This window comes from Oculina patagonica, chromosome 4 (assembly GCF_052425735.1).
Source record: "Oculina patagonica isolate OP01 chromosome 4, crgOcupat, whole genome shotgun sequence".
In the NCBI taxonomy this organism is placed as follows: domain Eukaryota; kingdom Metazoa; phylum Cnidaria; class Anthozoa; order Scleractinia; family Oculinidae; genus Oculina; species Oculina patagonica.
In genome coordinates this window covers 60,599,596-60,615,819 of record NC_135761.1, presented here as the reverse complement: position 1 = coordinate 60,615,819, position 16,224 = coordinate 60,599,596, and the positions used below count along the sequence as shown (strand labels likewise).

Here is a 16,224-nt window from a genome sequence, read left to right as displayed (position 1 = left end):
TATTTACTTTCACTTACGAGTTTTAGTTATTTCTGTAGAAGCCCTCGGTGCTATCGTATTGCTATCTGACTGTCGTTATGGTATGTTACAAATCTAAGATAAGTAATATCTTTTGATTCATTTTCTGGCTTACACATAAGTTTTTCCCTCGCCTTTTTTGGCGAAATCAATATTGATAAAACAATGATTACGAGGTAACTACGAAGTCAGGAAAAAAGGACATTTTGCCCAATCCAAACTTCATCGAGAAATTAAGATATTGTTCACGGCCAATAAGTAGATATTCATATTTATTGAAGAACTACGATCCTTTTGAGTTCTGATGGATGCGGAGAATCTTTTAAAAATGATAAGCATTTGCCATGAGGCGTTTTAATGTAGTTTTTAGATCCATGAGGGTTTCCAAGCAATAGCTATTGGCATAGTATTTTGCAAAAAAGTTCCTTTATGGAAATGGGAACTCACCTAAATAAAAATGTAGTTTTCTGATCTTCGATAAGCTCCAGTTATATAAAAGAAAATGAAAGTTCGCTGAACGAATTTGCCTTCTGGTGCGAGAGATTTTAGGCATACGGTATTATAGCCCGTTTGATAACTCTTAAAGACATCTCTCACTTAATTAAAATACAATTTCTAATTGACAACCTGTAAAAATCTCAAAATCCAATGCAAATCGAATGCGGACGCTTGACAGTTACCGGGATTACTGATAACAATTATAATTTAAAATTAATTTTGCTTTGCGCTTTCCATAATATATGCTATAAGTCTCAAACGACAGCTGCAGCTTGATGTGTTAAATACGCGAAGGGCAAATAAGAAAAAAAGGTTTTTCAACTATCCTTGGTCTCTTTAGACCCAGAGCGCGGGACTACCGTGCGGGAGGTCTCGGGTTCTAGTACCAGACCGGACCAACACTCAGGGTCTTAAAACAACTGAGGAGAATATGCTGCCTTTGCAGTAACATCTGCAAATGGTTAGATATTCTAGTCTTCTCGGATAGGGACGCTAAACCGTAGGCCCCGTCTCCTGCATCTTCAGTGTTATGGTCAGCAGGGGACGTAAAGGAACCCACACACTTATCGTAAAAAGTAGAGCATGGAGTTCCCGGTGTTGTGGTCTAGTCTTTGGCCGTTGTACTGTGCTTACTGCGAAATGCTCGGAGATATAAGCTGTATAAGCTACTCTACAAATCCGAGGGTAAAGAAAAGTGATGTATACAGCTCTTTCGAGAAACGTTGTCGGAAAAAAGCAAAAAACTGCACAAGCCAAACTGAGAGGTATTTTGGGATACGGTCAATGAATGATGCCTCTTAGATGGCGAGCCATATGGATGAAGGAGTTTTTAGGTTATAGTGTAGATGATGTAGCGGCTACTTTATTCATGTCCCCAAGAACGGTGGAGCGCTATATTTCAAAATGCCTAAATACTGGCGAAGTAAAATGGGAGAAATTAGGGCGACCTTTGAATAGTTTTGCCATGCATCCACACGTGGAGTTCGTAATTATGGAAGCTGTTCTTGAACACCCGGAAAAAAACTCTTGCAGAGATTGCCTACGATGTCTACAAACAGGGTGGGTCAGAAAATGTTGTTTCCAGCATATTGCGGTATTTGAAACGGAATAGTTTCACCCGCAAAAAGGTTTGTGAAATACTCGCTTTACTATAATAGGGCTTTTTATTTCGCAAATTTGCATCATTTTCCTGGTGTGTCAATTTAAGCGCGTTTTATCATTTTAAGCTGGCAAGAATTGCCCTTCAAAGATCTGAGGAAGCAAGAGTACTTTTCAGGTCCAATGTTTGTCTCCTGGATCCTGAAATGTTGGTGTTTTTGGACGAAAGCGTATTTGTAAGTTGCTGTTTTACAACTTTTTGTACTCTTCAATTATTTTTCACAAATCACAATTTTTTCGTCAACCTTTTAATTTTTTAGGACAAAAGACTTTCTCGCACCTATGGCTATAGTCTAGTCGGTATAACAGAGCCACAGTCAAACGTCAGGCGCAGAACTGGGGACCGCGCATAACGGCCATACCCGTTATTTGTAGGGAATGATAGAAGTCGGTATCTATCAGGGCAAGGTCGACGGGGCAAAATTTGAAGAGTTTGTGGATCAAAGCTCTGCCCTAACTTGCTTCCATTTAATGGCATCAATCCACGATCAGTGGTCATAATGGGTAAGCATAAAATTTCTTGCAACACTACGGTGGTTATAAAATTAAATATTTTTGTAACTCCTCAGATACTTCATTCCCTTCCATTTGAAATTTAAACCCTCTCTGATTCACGCGATTAGCATCACATTAATTTATTTCTTCCTTATTTTTCATTTGCCACAGATAATGCGGCTATCCACCACACCCACGCCGTAGTTAACAGGATTCATGCCGCGGGAGCAATGGTTGTGTTCCTTCCGCCATACAGCCCGGACTTTATGCCACGCGAAGAACTGTTTGCCCAAACAAAAAACTGGATCAGGGAAAATGACGCGGCCTGGCAATTTTGCCAGGATCCCAAATTTATGGTGGAAGAAGCATTACTTCAGGTTACTGATGAACAGATCAGAAACTACATTCAACATGCCGAATACCTGTGATAAATAAACAAATGAATTTTATTCAGTGTTAATGACGAATGTTTGATTATTATCGCATATCAAAAAGCTACAAAGAATTCATTTCTTTTAACAGTTTATCCTTTTGCAAAGAAAATTCGTTTTCTGTAAGTTAAGGACGTCATCGTCTTTCAATGCTTTGAGATCCTTGAGCTGCTGAAGAATGCTTGAACGCATACGCACCTACAAGTAGAAAAGCGTTTGGTTAAGAAAATAATACACATTTAAAGGCCACTAGCATCTGCTAACAAATGCCTCTCTTGCCTTTCTTTCAGCGCCATCCGTGGATTGTCCACTAACTTCACCTGATGTTTGACTTTTGAATGATTTTGAAGCCGCTTTCGAATTTCCAGTAAAAAATGGAACATTCGGAGGGTTATCTTCACTCTTGTGGGTTCCGTTAACCTGTAATGGAATAAAAAAATGATACAAATTGAACTATTCCTGTTTTCAATAGTTATTTTTACGGACACCCTCCGATCTCAATTCGAGCTCATCAGAGGAGGTAAAAACAACATAAAACCTTGACCAATAATTATAATGGAGAAGTGTAATTCGTTGTTGCAAAATTAGCTTAAAACTTGTCCAAGGCATTTCAGTCTCAAGAACGTGCAACACGTGCGTTTTATGCTAATTTTTGTAGACATTTGGAAACAACTTCTGGCTGAAAACTCGCCTTAGAAAATACGAAGCAAACAATCTTATAAAAATATAGTCTGAAGGTGGATATGAAATTTAGCTAAAGAAGGTGAAAACTACTCTCGGCAACTCAAATTTTCCTTACCACCATCCGCGCCCAGCAGCGCAATTTGAACTCGGGAAGAGTATGCTTCTCTCTAAGCCGTGAAAGACAAGAGTCGTAGCTGTTTTCTTCCTCTCCGTCCCCGCTATCATCTCGAGCACTACTGGGATTAGAATAGTGATAATCATAATCATTATCACTGAGAACAAGGGAAAAAATCTCACTTAACTTTTGGTGCAACAAAACGTGCAAAACATGGCTTATCGTGTTTCTTACCTTTTCACTTTTTGCCCAAAGAACCCCTTGGAACGTCTTTATGTGGATCCACCCACAATGTAGGCTCGATTTCCGCCGCCTCCTCGAGTCCGGTCTTTGTTCCTCCCCGAGAGAGACGGCTGGACGCGTGAGCGGCCTACCATGTCTGTGACGTAATTAAAAAATTATAGTAATTTATGCGTTCTCATATGTCATGGGAGGTGAATTCGTATATTTGCCGTTGATATTAAATTCGGTCTTTCGACCTTTTTTGCTTCCCAGTTGTTTCTGAAGGGTACTATATGCTGTATTATTTGGAGGTATCATGTATGTGTTGATTTAAAATAAAGCCGAAAAACTGGTCTAGCAAATTTCTAAAGGTCATCGGTCTGCGCTGCACGAATTTCCGTTTGAAGAGTTTAACACTTTTGGTTCTGTTTCGCTAGCGCGGTTTGTTTTGGCTCATTTCTATTTGCAAGATATGCTTTAAGCTTTTAAAGTGTTCGCTCTGGAAGGAAAAGATCTGACATATTTCATAAAAATAAAAATGATGATTTAATACTTGCATTTAATTGATGATGTACATGTATTTTGTCTAATCACGGATTTATCTCTGTCCGGTCTCGCCAGAGACTGTTCTATCTTTACTTCTAGAAAGACTAGAAAGTTGAAAGTTGGTTTCAGAGAGACATTCTGTGATCGAGCGCTTTGTCTTTTGAGCTCAATGTTTGGGTTTTACCTCCTTTGTTCGTTCCGTTACTTTGGCACCACGTACAAGATTCGAATGTAGATCAGCGACTTTCCTGACCCTGTTGGCTGACTACGAAGACATCCTGGCCGCTAACCTGCTTTTCTATCGCGTTTTGCTATAATAAACGTCTCTAAAATCCGTTCACGTGCCACACGCAACATTCGTCATTTTGAACATCTTTTTGTCGGACAAGATTATTTTTTATGCGGCTTGTTCGGCCTGACAAAAATCTACAGGCGGAATTCTGATTGGCTAAGGCAAACAAAGGAGACCTCACGCGTCCAGCCGTGCTTTCGGGGGGAGGAGCGCGGGCTCATTTTCCCGAAAAACGGCTGGAAATCGAGCCTACCCACAATGTTATCATCCCGTTTTTTACCAAAGAAAACGCTTCGGCGAGCTAGATTTCGGACGATATAGAGAATTTCTTGTTTCCGTCCGCGTAGTAGCCGATTTAGAAGGTCGTGTCGGTTGCTGGAAATATTTCCTCTTTACAATTCTGCTGGAAGTATTGCTTCAATTGCATGACTGTTGCAAAGCGAGGTACTTTCCTGACACTGTAGGTGTCGTACCTGTTTTTGTGGGCTTCTTTCAGCCCACGCAGACAGACGTCCATGGCGTCTCCTGCCATGTTTTTTTAAGATTTCACGGAAATGATTAAACTACCCAAAATACCTTTCGGGATTGGCTTGTGCAGTTTTCTGTTTTTTTTTTCGACAACGTTTCTCGAAATAGCTGTATGTACAATCGCTGGAAATCAAACAGCTCTCGCTGTCACACTTTTCCGGTTCGTAAACGGAATATATCACTATCTTTTTACCATCAACAAAATTCACCACCCAGATTTGAAACCAAAAGCATTGGCAAGCTGATTTTTTTAAATTATGGATATTTTCTGTAAAGTTTGAAATCCAAGATCTGAAGATAGCGGATTGAAGATGGCGGGCTTCTTGAAATGTATACTGACAAATGTGGGTAAAAAAAAAGAAGATGGCGGAATACCATCAACAAAATTCACCACCCAGATTTGAAACCAAAAGCATTGGCAAGCTGATTTCTTTAAATTATGGATATTTTCTGTAAAGTTTGAAATCCAAGATCTGAAGATAGCGGATTGAAGATGGCGGGCTTCTTGAAATGTATACTGACAAATGTGGGTAAAAAAAAGAAGATGGCGGAAAATTCTATCGTTCAGCGAAATCAAGATTCTGCTTGGCCGATCGTTAAAGTCACTCTTATTTACCTATTACCTTTTAATTATTACGGTACCTTTATACGGCGAATGGAATATAAAATATTAATAATGGTAATAGGACTGAGTAGAGTCCGGCCCGATTCGGTCTGTAATCATACGAGTGAGTAACAAAATCGGACGACCGCGTAGTTTATTTTCACGCCAGGCAAAATAAACTTCTGAAACAAACATGGCACTATATAATAATTTGTTTGGCAAAAATAGCTTCCTTTATGGTAAAGTGCCTTATCGTGATCAAGTTATGACACTGCACGCAGACACTGTTTGTACGTTTTCTTTATTCAAGACAAAGGCCCCGTCCACACTGACCCGGGTAAATTTGAAAACGGAGAAATTTGAAAACGCCGCGTAAAATGTTTTCCATCCACATTAACCCGGGTAAATTAGAAAACGATACGCTTCATTAGTAAGTAAAAGTTAAAGTAAAGTTTTTATTTAACATAAAAAATACTAACAAACCAGTGGCCTTCTAAAATTATTTACAATAAAATATAAAAATACACTATTTCACGCTCCAAGTCCAAACGCTCATTGGTGAACGTTTTTGAAAAGCTCGCCGTTTCAGTGTGGACGGTTGGCCTAACCGGAGAAAAAAAGATGCGTTTTCAAATTTACCCGGGTCAGTGTGGACGGGGCCTAAATGTAAACTGTAAATTATGTAAAATACAAAATGTGACCCTCTACGGGAAAACAAGGAAAAAAAGTGATAGCACGATCACGGCACGCTTCCACTTCAAAACCAAAGAATTTGATTTTAGCACGCTTAAAGCGTGTTCAAGAACACACTTCATTAGGAAACTCCTTTGTTTCGCTTAACAATTTGGCGTGCACATACGAACAATGAAGTCAAACAAAGAAGCGTGTTAAGGTTTGAAAATAAAAGCTAGCATGCGACAACACGCTAGTGTGTAAAATAACAACACGCTTATCGTGCAAGCCAGCACAACACGCTAAAAACCTCAAAACCGAGAGAGTGGTGAGATTATACGTTGATTCATAGTTTACCCTTCTGTCAAGTTTACGGTCAACAGCTTTCCATTCATTGTAGATTGACCTTGTATCTAAGCAATTAGCTGCCATTTACGATGCAGTTTCGAAATAAGACGCTTTGAACATGAAAACTTCGATAAGTTTTATTCAGACAAGCGAGCACACGCTTTGAACTTGCAAACTTCGATATAATGTTTTATTCAGACAAGCGAGCACACGCTTTGAACATGCAAACTTCGATAAGTTTTATTCAGACAAGCCATCACACGCTTTGAACATGAAAACTTCGATAACGAGAATTTTCAGCATTTAGACAAGGGATCACACACTTTGAACATGAACTGAAAACTTCGAAAGTTTTAATAAGACGAGCGAACACACGCTTTGTTTATGAAAAATTCGATAACGAGAATCTTCATTTAGGGATAAGGGATTACACACTTTGAACATGAAAACTTCGATAAGTTTTATAAAGACGAGCACACGCGTTCTTGACCGTAAGAAATTGGGAAAAAGAAACCTGAAAATGTTCAGGGCTACAACGGTATTCAAACCCGTGACACAATTTTCGTTTTTTGATAGGCTTTTGGTATTCCTTTTTGGTAGTTTTCTAAGTCTCCTGCTATCTTGTGACACTGATGAAAACCACCAATATGTGTACTCAATATAAAGAGAGTCTTGCTATACTCGGTGCCATTTCCAAGAAAAAGGCTAAAATTGTCACCGGCCGTTAAATTAATTTTGGTCTGCTATTTTATTTCCGGCAGCAGTAATACTTGCAAGCACGTATTCCTTTGAATGAAAACAATTTCGGCAAACCAGCTGGAAACGGCCTGTTGCCTTTCTTAATAGCAAGGCGATATGAGTGCACTTGCAGTTATACACTACTTACATTCAATACTTCGAATTGTAGAATGGAATAAAAAAACAAAAAAATGTGTCTATTAAAAAGTTTTCTGTTCATAATCAGAGAGTTCAGTTGACCTCTCTGATTATGAACATTTTTTCGAAATATGTCGTATTACGCACCTAAAAAGTTTTCTATTTTAGCTAAACAGTGGAAATCCATTGACGTTGCCTACGCAAATAATTGCTTGTTTTCCATTTTGTGATACAGTGTATTGACATTGTGGAGACTGATTAATTTTGCACACGCAAACTGGACAGGTTTTGCTGGCAAATTATGGAGAAATTATACCGTTTGAGCTTATTTCCCAGTTAACTTTAAAGTTACAGGATTGCTTGGTGGGCAAAACCATTAGGCTCGAAGAGACAATATCAGTTTTGAAGACGGTATGTTGTTTCGCGTAATTAAAGATCAGTGAAAACGTTGAGATTACTTGTATTGATTGAAAAACAAGTTAAGCTCGCCTTATGTTTTCGTAAACAGTATTTGTTGGAGCGACTATTAGTTAGCGCAGGCAATGAAATTATTAGTGTTAAATTCATTGTAGTAAACCGTGGAATTTGTTGATTCAATAAATACGCCATTTTCAAATTAAAATAGTAATATAACATTTTAGCAAGACTAACTAAATTAATTCATCCACCAACATCAATGTCATTCTCTTGTTTTATTCCCGCAAGCTTTGGCAACAACATTAGTAACTGTTAGCGAAAATATTGTCTCCAAAATATAGGAAGTTGATTAAAATGATTTCGTTTTTTCCGGTTCGACAAAAATATAGAGTAAGATTCAATTTTCAAAACAGTCGGTACGTGATTATTGTCCTAAAATTGAATCTAAAAATACTTATTTTATTCCATCGAATATCCGTCCTCTTTAATGTGTGCGTCCGGAGCTACAAGTTTACCTGCACGATTTGTTGTGATGACGTCGTCAAAATCCCATATTTGCTGCTGCAAATGGAATATGCACAATGTAAGGATTCAAATTTCACTCTTAATAAACAGACACCTGCCCATGGCGTCACTCATTTATACCTGTACGTGATGATATCCAGAACAATAATTAACTTCTGGAAAGGAAAACTAAGGAAAAGATAAATTACGCAGAATAAAGCTGTTTGGGAAAGTGAAATAAGCGAAGAAAGCGTTAGAAGTTGTTTGAAGTCCATCCGCAGACGTACCTGCATATTGTAACAATAAATTCATCAGCTATAAGCGAGGAGTGCTACGAAGGAACGCTGCATGCGAAAAGGTAGGTGTATACTGTATAAAAATAAAGGACAAATTTTAATATGCTTTAACTCTATCAGTTTAAATTTATATAAAATGAATTTAAAATAAAGGCTACTGAATGCAAGATATGAACAAAGTTGTAGTGATAATTAGGGAATACATAAGGAGACAAAAATGAATTTTACAACTATGCAAATTCAAGGTAAAAAGGTTTGCAATGTTTGAGATTTGTTTTGTAGAATTCTATAATAATTTTTTTTTTCCTTCGTCAGAGAACTATCGCAGGTGTTTTTAAACGCTCACAGTATTTTTGTCTGTTTTAGTCCTTCTTCCTAAACTTAATCGGGCAATACAACAACGAGGAGAAATTGCTTTGAATTTAAGACTGTATCAATGTAATAAAATAGGACGATTCAGGGACTAAGGCATCACGTTTTCATTTAACGTGATCTTGACTTTTTGTCGGAAGTTACAATCTTTTTGTGAGCCCACCAGGAATCAATTATGATTTTTCCTTCCCCTTTATGACTTTAATTATTTACCTTTTCTATTAAATAAATAAAGTAGCTAAAATCCATTACTCGCCGATAATTCCAATGCATATATGATAAAGTTAATCCGAGTAACTGTCCTGTGTTTCCATTATACTGCTGACAACATAAAACAAAATGTATAGAGTTTTAATTTCAGTATAACTATTGCAAATGAGCACTTCCGCAACCAACATCATGATTTAGCAATATCGCGCCATCTGTCTCTTTGTCCTGCAATCGGCAATATATCACTTAGCAGGTCAAGAAATTTAGCGGCGCAAGCTTTGCAAATATTAGTCGATCCGGACAGTATAATGAAAGGGTACTTGTTACCCTAAGGCTGGTTCTCATTTAATCGCCCCGATCGTTTCTATCGCCTCTGACACTTCAAAAGGTTTTCTTGCGATCGGAGCGATTATATGAGAACATTACACAGACGACCGCTAGCGTCTGCGGCGATTGGGGCGATCGCGATCGCTTGGATCGCCCGTGTTCTATCCTTTTAGCTTCTCTTTCCCTTGTTCGTCGTAAAACTGCAACAACTGAGAAGATAGGACGCCACGAGCTTTGCTCTTTTTCTTGAACGCTGCATTGTGTTGGATCTAGAGCTAAAATGATTATTTTTCGCAGGTCTTCGCTCATACCCGGCGATCGGGACGGTCATATGAGAACCCCAGATCGCCTATGATCGTCTCAATATTTGCAAACGATCGTTGCGATAGAAACGATCGGGGCGATCATATGAGATCCAACCTTTAGGGCTCTAGATCTGGTTTTTACTGGGCATAAAACATAAGCACATAAGAATAACGAACACACTTTCTCTCGGTGTACTCACTAGCAATGAGAAGCATAAAAAAAGTATAGATTCAAGAAGAACGGACAGTTTTGTTTCCTTGTGCCTGTGCTTTTACTTACTCCTGTTGAGGACAGCATTTAACGTGTGAGTGTTATCGTTATTATACGCTTATGCTTCTGCCACTGCTTGGGCTTATGCCCAGTGTGAAAACCAGCCTTTACAGGCACCAAAGATGAAACGCCGCTTTTAAGTAAGATCTGACGATGAGTTTTGCCTCCAGAACGAACAGAACTCTTCATGTTCGCACAAAAGGACACGCACTCTCTAACAAAGAATGTGCTATATACAAACTATCAACGTTTACGAACTCCTCTTACATATTTTAAACAAAACAAATTGATATGTCTTGTCCCACAGGTGACGGTGGTCAGTTAAAGGAAAAGTTAAAACCGCATTTTACCAACTGGAAGAAAAAAGTCATCAGCATGACTGAATCGCATTTGTCGTCAGCTGAGTGCGTCACCTGGACTGTCCTCTTGATCATTGAATGTGTTGCCATAGTAACCCTCAATTTCCTCGCGATCGTTGTCTTTATTAAAAACCGTGAACTGCGCAAGCGGAGTACCTACCTCCTCATAAACCTGGCGTTTGCTGACATGATGACTGGAGCTGCTACAGGAACTAATGACGTATATGAACTTGGTGTGTCGTGTGATTTCTGGTTTTATAAAGTTGAGAAGCCACCGTCTTCTCCCGTAATTTATGGAATCTATGCATTCTTTCCGTCGGCTTCGCTTGTAAATATAACGATCATCTCGCTGGAAAGGCTACATGCAACGTTTTATCCACTAAGGCATCTTGTTGTTGTGAAGAAGAGGGTTTATGGTGCAGTGATATTTACCGGTTGGGCAATAGTTAGTATTATAGTGACCGGCGCAGTTGTCAGTTCGAGAATCGTGATTTTGCACATATGCGTTCCAATATTTCTGTTTGTGATTGTTATCTCTTATATTTTGATTTTTATCAAAGTCCGTTTCAGTCCTCAGCCTCAACACCATGGTGCAGCTGGCAGGGAAAGAAAGCTAACTGTGACTCTTGTTATCGTGACCGCTGTTTCACTGTTGATGTGGCTACCATTTGTCATACGTAGATTATTGGAAAACACGGACATTTACCAATCACTGTCTTACTGGGTGCATATGCGAATATATTATGTTGTTGATATGTTATTTTTTGGTAACTCCCTGGTTAATCCCGTTCTCTATGCTATTAGAATGCCGGACTTTAAAAAAGCTCTCGTTGGGATATTTTGTAAAACTAAACCGCCAATAGTAAACCCTGAGTTTGTTCTTCGTAACATGTAAAGAGTTTGTAGAGTAACATGTAAAAAATCTGTTTTAAGTAAAGTTCACTCGAATGTGACTCCACTAACATAATCTGTAATGCAAGCATTTTCTTGGAACAAGAATAACAGCTTTTTTACGGTGTAGTGTGGGTTTCTCCGGTAAGCCCCATCGTCAGAGTGTGTAAAGATACAAGCTCAGTAAAATGCTTAGATTTCTCGTGCATGTCAAAGTTCCTTTTACATATTACAATGTAAGATAACATTAATGATAGATGCAATTAAGAAACAACAAAAAGTAACAAATTGTTTATTGGAGAATCGTTTGTCACTACTGTGTATCGTGACGGCTGTTTCACTGTTGATGTTGTACCATTTGTTATACGAAGACTATTACAAAACACGGAAAATTACCAAACTCTGTCTTACTCGGTGCATATGCGAATATATTATGTTGTTGATATGTTATTTTTTTGGTAAAGCCCTTGTTAATCACGTTCTCTATGCCATTAGAATGCCTGACTTCAAAAAAAGATCTCGTTGGGCTGATTTGTAAAACAAAACCGCCGATAGTGATCCATGGTTTTGCTCTTCGTGTCATGTAAAGAGTTTTTAAGGGTCTGTTTAAGTAAAGTTCACTCAAATGTAATTCCACTCATATAAACTGCAATTAAAGCATTGTTCTAGGAATAACGATAACTGCTTTTTTTACCGTGAAGAGCGGATTTCCCCGTGAAGCCACCCTGTCATCAGAGTGTGTAAAGGAACAAGCTTTATAGTTACATGCTAAGATTTCTCATGGATATTAAACTTCAGGTCGAATTTTTTTACGTATTTTAATGTAAAACAGAACCGCCAAGGACGAGCACTAATTTTCCTCTTCGTGAAATGAGTATAAAAGAGTATAAACTCACAAACAAGATATAAAATAAATCATTAGATGCAAAATTGAGCAGATGTGATGATTCATTCAAAAGGGAGCTAACAATATTTTTTAATTATATTTCGTTTTTTTTAAAGCTTTTGATATTCCTTTTGTTCCATCTTTCCATAATTCCTGGGAATAAAATTTATTAATAAGTGCCTATCATTTTTCGTCATCAAAATTCTTAAATCAAGACTGTTGATCCTAAAAAGCAATTGTTACATATTGTAGTCATTAAGAACACAAACCCTTATGCAAATTTTGGTCTCGATTCAGTACTTCGTTAACAGAAAAAGCATTTTGAAATGTGATGTCCCAGACGAACGCGGTTCTCAAATATCAAAAAAACGGAAAATTCTATCGAATTTTTCAATTTTCAGAAGTGAAAATTATTTAGAAGTGATGTCTTAATCAATGGTTGAATTTAATTAATTTACTGATTGTACTGTGTAGTTTGTTAGTTCGCTGGACTCCAGATCAAGAGCGGTCCGAGCTCGAGCCCTGGCCGGGTCACTATATTGTTTTCTTGGGCAAGACACCCAGGTGTATAAATGGGTATCGGCGAAATAATGCTGGGGGTAACCCTGCAATGGACAAGCATCCAGGGGAGGAGGCGGGGCACCAGGATAGACTCCGGCGGTATGGGCCACTTGGCTCGATACAGCCTTTACCTTTTTTACTGATTGTTCAAATATATGGCCGCCATACTTATGCCCCAAAGAGGGACACAAACATGGTTAATACTTACTGCATCGTAACATGGGCGTGAAAAACACTAAAGAGCTATGATTTAAACAAATCACTTATTTCTGCCTGCTGTATAATCTGATAGTTTTCGTAATTTTCTGCTATTTTCATGCAAACAAACAGTTTTTGTGACACTGATGAAAACCACCAATTGCAGTATATGTACTCTAGAAAAAAAGAGAGTATTGCTATACTTGGTGCCAATGGGAAAGGCTAAAATTGTCGACACTGTTTGATTAATTTATTTGATCTGCTACTTCATTTCCGACAGCAGACTTGCAAGCACGTATTCTTTTGAAAACAATTTCGGACAACCAGCTGGAAACGACTTGTGCCCTTCTTAATAGCAAGGCGATCTGAGCGCACTTATATTTAACACTTACATGTTATACCTCGAATTGTAAAATGGAATAAAGAGCTTAAAAAGGTGTGTATAAAAAGGTTTCTATTTTACTGAATCAGTCGAAATCCATTGACGTATTGCTTTACGCAAATAAGTGCTCGTTTTCCATTTTGTGATACAGTGTGTTGACATTGTGAAGACATATTAATATTGCGCACGAAAACTGTACGGGTTCGTTGATAAATTTTGGTAGAAATGAGCTTATTTCCTAGTTGACTTTAAAGTTATACCATTGCTTGGCAGGGAAAGCCATTTGGCCTCGAAAAGACAATATCAGTTTTGTAGACGGCATGTTGTTTCGCGGAATTAAAGCTCAGTTAAATCGTTGAGATTACTTGTATTGATTATACAAGTTAAGTTTGCCTCTTGTTTTGCTCTTGAACAATATTTCGTTATTATATGTTGGAGCCAACTATTTGTAAATGCAGCCAATGAAATTATCATTTTTAAAATTGTTGTAGTAAACCGGGGAATTCGTTAATTCAATAAATGCGCCATTTTGATTAAAACAAAATAAATTCATTCATCCAAAATGACATTCCCTTGTTTTATTTCCGTAAGCCTCAGCAGCAGTTTTAGTAACTGTTTAGCCTGCGTAGCTGGCGGGAATCGCGACCGAGTGCGAGTGCTCTAATCCCGCCAGCTACGCAGGCTAGTAACTGTTAGCAAAAATAAGAATGTTTATTACAATGATTTCTTCTTTTCGGTTCGGCAAGAATATAGAATAAGATTCAATTTGCAAAACAATCGGAACGTGATTATTGTCTTAAATCTTGTCTTAATCCATCAAATATTCGCCCCCTTTAATGAGTACGTCCGAAGCTCCAATAAAACCTGCCACATTTTTTGTAATGACGTCGCAAAATCCCCTATATTAGCCTTTGCAAATGGGTTCTGCACAATGTAAGGATTCAAATTTCACTCTTAATAAAAAGGCACCTGTCCATGACGTCAGTCACTAAACCCTTACGTGATGATATCCAGAAGAATAATTAACTTCTGGAAAGGAAAACTAAGGATAAGATAAAGTACGCAGAATAGCGCTGTTTGGGAAGGTGAAAGAAGCGAAGAAAGCGTTAGAAGTTGTTTGAAGTCCATCCGCAAACGTACCTGCATATCGTGACAATAAATTCATCAGCTATAAGCGAGGAGTGCTACGAAGGAGCGCTGCATGCGAAAAGGTACGTGTATACGGTACAAAATAAGAGACAAATTTTACTACGCTTTAACTCTACCAGTTATAATTTATATAAAATTAATAAAAAATAAAGATAATGTTGTAATGAACATTTTCTCCCTACTGGGAATGCAAAATATGAACTAAATTGTAGTCATAATAAGGGAATACATAAGGAGAAGAAAATGAGTTTCACAACTATGTAAATTCAAGGCAAAGAGGTTGAAATGTGTGAGATTAGATCTGTATAATTCTGAAATAATGATTTTTTTTCCCTTTGTCAGAGAACTATCGCAGGTGGTTTTAGACGCTCACACTATTTTCGTCGGTTTTAGTCCTTCTTCCTAAACTTAATCGGGCAGCACAACAACGAGGAGAAATTTCTTTGAATGTGAAACTGTATCAATGTAACAAAACAGGACGATTCTGGGAATAAGGCATCACGTTTTCATTAAAAGTGATGCAGTCTTCTTGTCGGAAGTAACTATCTAGATCAGACCAACACACAGGAGTCAATTATGTGTTTTCTTGCCCTTTATGACTTTAATTATTTACCTTTATTATTAAATAAATCAACTAGCCAAAATCCATTACCCGCCGAAAATTTGAATGCATAAAGGATAAAGCTAACCCGAGTAACTGTCCTGTTCGTCCATTATACTGCTGACAACAGAAAACAAAATTTATGGAGTTTTAATTTCAGTATTACTATTGCAAACGAGAACTTCCGAAACCAACATGATTTAGCTTTATCACGCCATTTGTCTCTTTGTCCTGCAATCGGCAATATATCAATTAAGCTGGTCAAGAAATTTAACGGCGCAAGCTTTGCAAATATTAGTCGATCCAGACAGAACATTGCAAGAAAAACAATAGAATCGAAGGGTACGTGTTGCCTTAAGGCTGGTTCTCAAATAATCGCCCCGATCGTTTCTATCGCCTCTGTCACTTCAAAATGTTTTCTTGCGATCGGGGCGATTGAATGAGAACATTACACAGACGACCGCTAACGCCTGTGGCGATTGGGGCGATCACGATCGCTTGGATCGCCCGTGTTCTATTCTTTTAGCTTCTCTTTCCCTTGTTCGTCGTAAAACTGCAACAACTGAGAAGATAGGACGCCACGAGTTTTGTTCTTTTTTTGAAGGCTGTCATTGTGTTGGATGTAGGGCTAAAATGATTCTTTTTCGTAGGTGATCGCTCATACCAGGCAATCGGGACGATCATATGAGAACCCCAGATCGCCTACGATCATCTCAGTATTTGCAAACGATCGATGCGATAGAAACGATGGGCGATAATATGAGAACCAACCTTTAGGGCTCTGATTTTCACTGGGCATAAGCACAAGTGCGAGCACAAGCAAAGGCATAAGCACATAAGAATAACGAACACACTTATTCTTCTTACAGTGTTTTCAGTAGGAACCAGAAACATAAAATTAGTATAGGTACAAGAAGAACGAACAGTTTTGTTTTCTTGTGCCTGTGCTTTTGCTTAATCCTGGTAAAGGACAGCATATAACGTGTGAGTGTGATCGTTCTTCTTATG

At 38.2% G+C, this 16,224-nt stretch overlaps 2 protein-coding genes and 1 pseudogene across 3 annotated transcripts in view; 2 read left to right on the top strand and 1 right to left on the bottom strand.

The window, feature by feature from the left end:
* The window catches only part of LOC144647798 (sphingosine 1-phosphate receptor 2-like), a 276,150-nt gene extending 263,835 nt beyond the window's left edge, over nucleotides 1–12,315 (top strand). The window contains exons 2-3 of the mRNA XM_078507503.1: nucleotides 8,593–8,766; nucleotides 10,497–12,315. Coding sequence (XP_078363629.1) covers nucleotides 8,757–8,766; nucleotides 10,497–11,443 — 957 coding nt within the window. The 5' untranslated portion in view covers nucleotides 8,593–8,756 and the 3' untranslated portion in view covers nucleotides 11,444–12,315. The remainder of the gene's footprint in view (nucleotides 1–8,592; nucleotides 8,767–10,496) is intronic.
* LOC144647827 (uncharacterized) lies at nucleotides 1,318–2,597 on the top strand (annotated as a pseudogene). The gene is made up of 4 exons (XR_013569632.1): nucleotides 1,318–1,643; nucleotides 1,743–1,850; nucleotides 1,935–2,178; nucleotides 2,341–2,597. The product of XR_013569632.1 is annotated as an uncharacterized LOC144647827 (transcript).
* LOC144648031 (uncharacterized) lies at nucleotides 2,566–4,991 on the bottom strand. The gene is made up of 4 exons (XM_078507679.1): nucleotides 4,933–4,991; nucleotides 3,400–3,556; nucleotides 2,880–3,020; nucleotides 2,566–2,798 (listed from the first exon to the last, which is right to left on the bottom strand). The coding sequence occupies exons 1-4, from the start codon at nucleotides 4,989–4,991 to the stop codon at nucleotides 2,685–2,687; spliced, it is 471 nt and encodes a 156-aa protein (XP_078363805.1). The 3' UTR covers nucleotides 2,566–2,684.
* Nucleotides 12,316–16,224: the final 3,909 nt, after the last annotated feature.

Coding starts and splice junctions, on each gene's coding strand:
- LOC144648031 (XM_078507679.1), bottom strand. CDS start 4,991: ATGGCAGGAGACGCCATGGACGTCTGTCTGCGTGGGCTGAAAGAAGCC. Junction 3,021..3,399: donor GCTGCTGGGCGCGGATGGTG/GTAAGGAAAATT, acceptor ATTCCATTACAG/GTTAACGGAACCCACAAGAG. Junction 2,799..2,879: donor CGGATGGCGCTGAAAGAAAG/GCAAGAGAGGCA, acceptor TTCTACTTGTAG/GTGCGTATGCGTTCAAGCAT.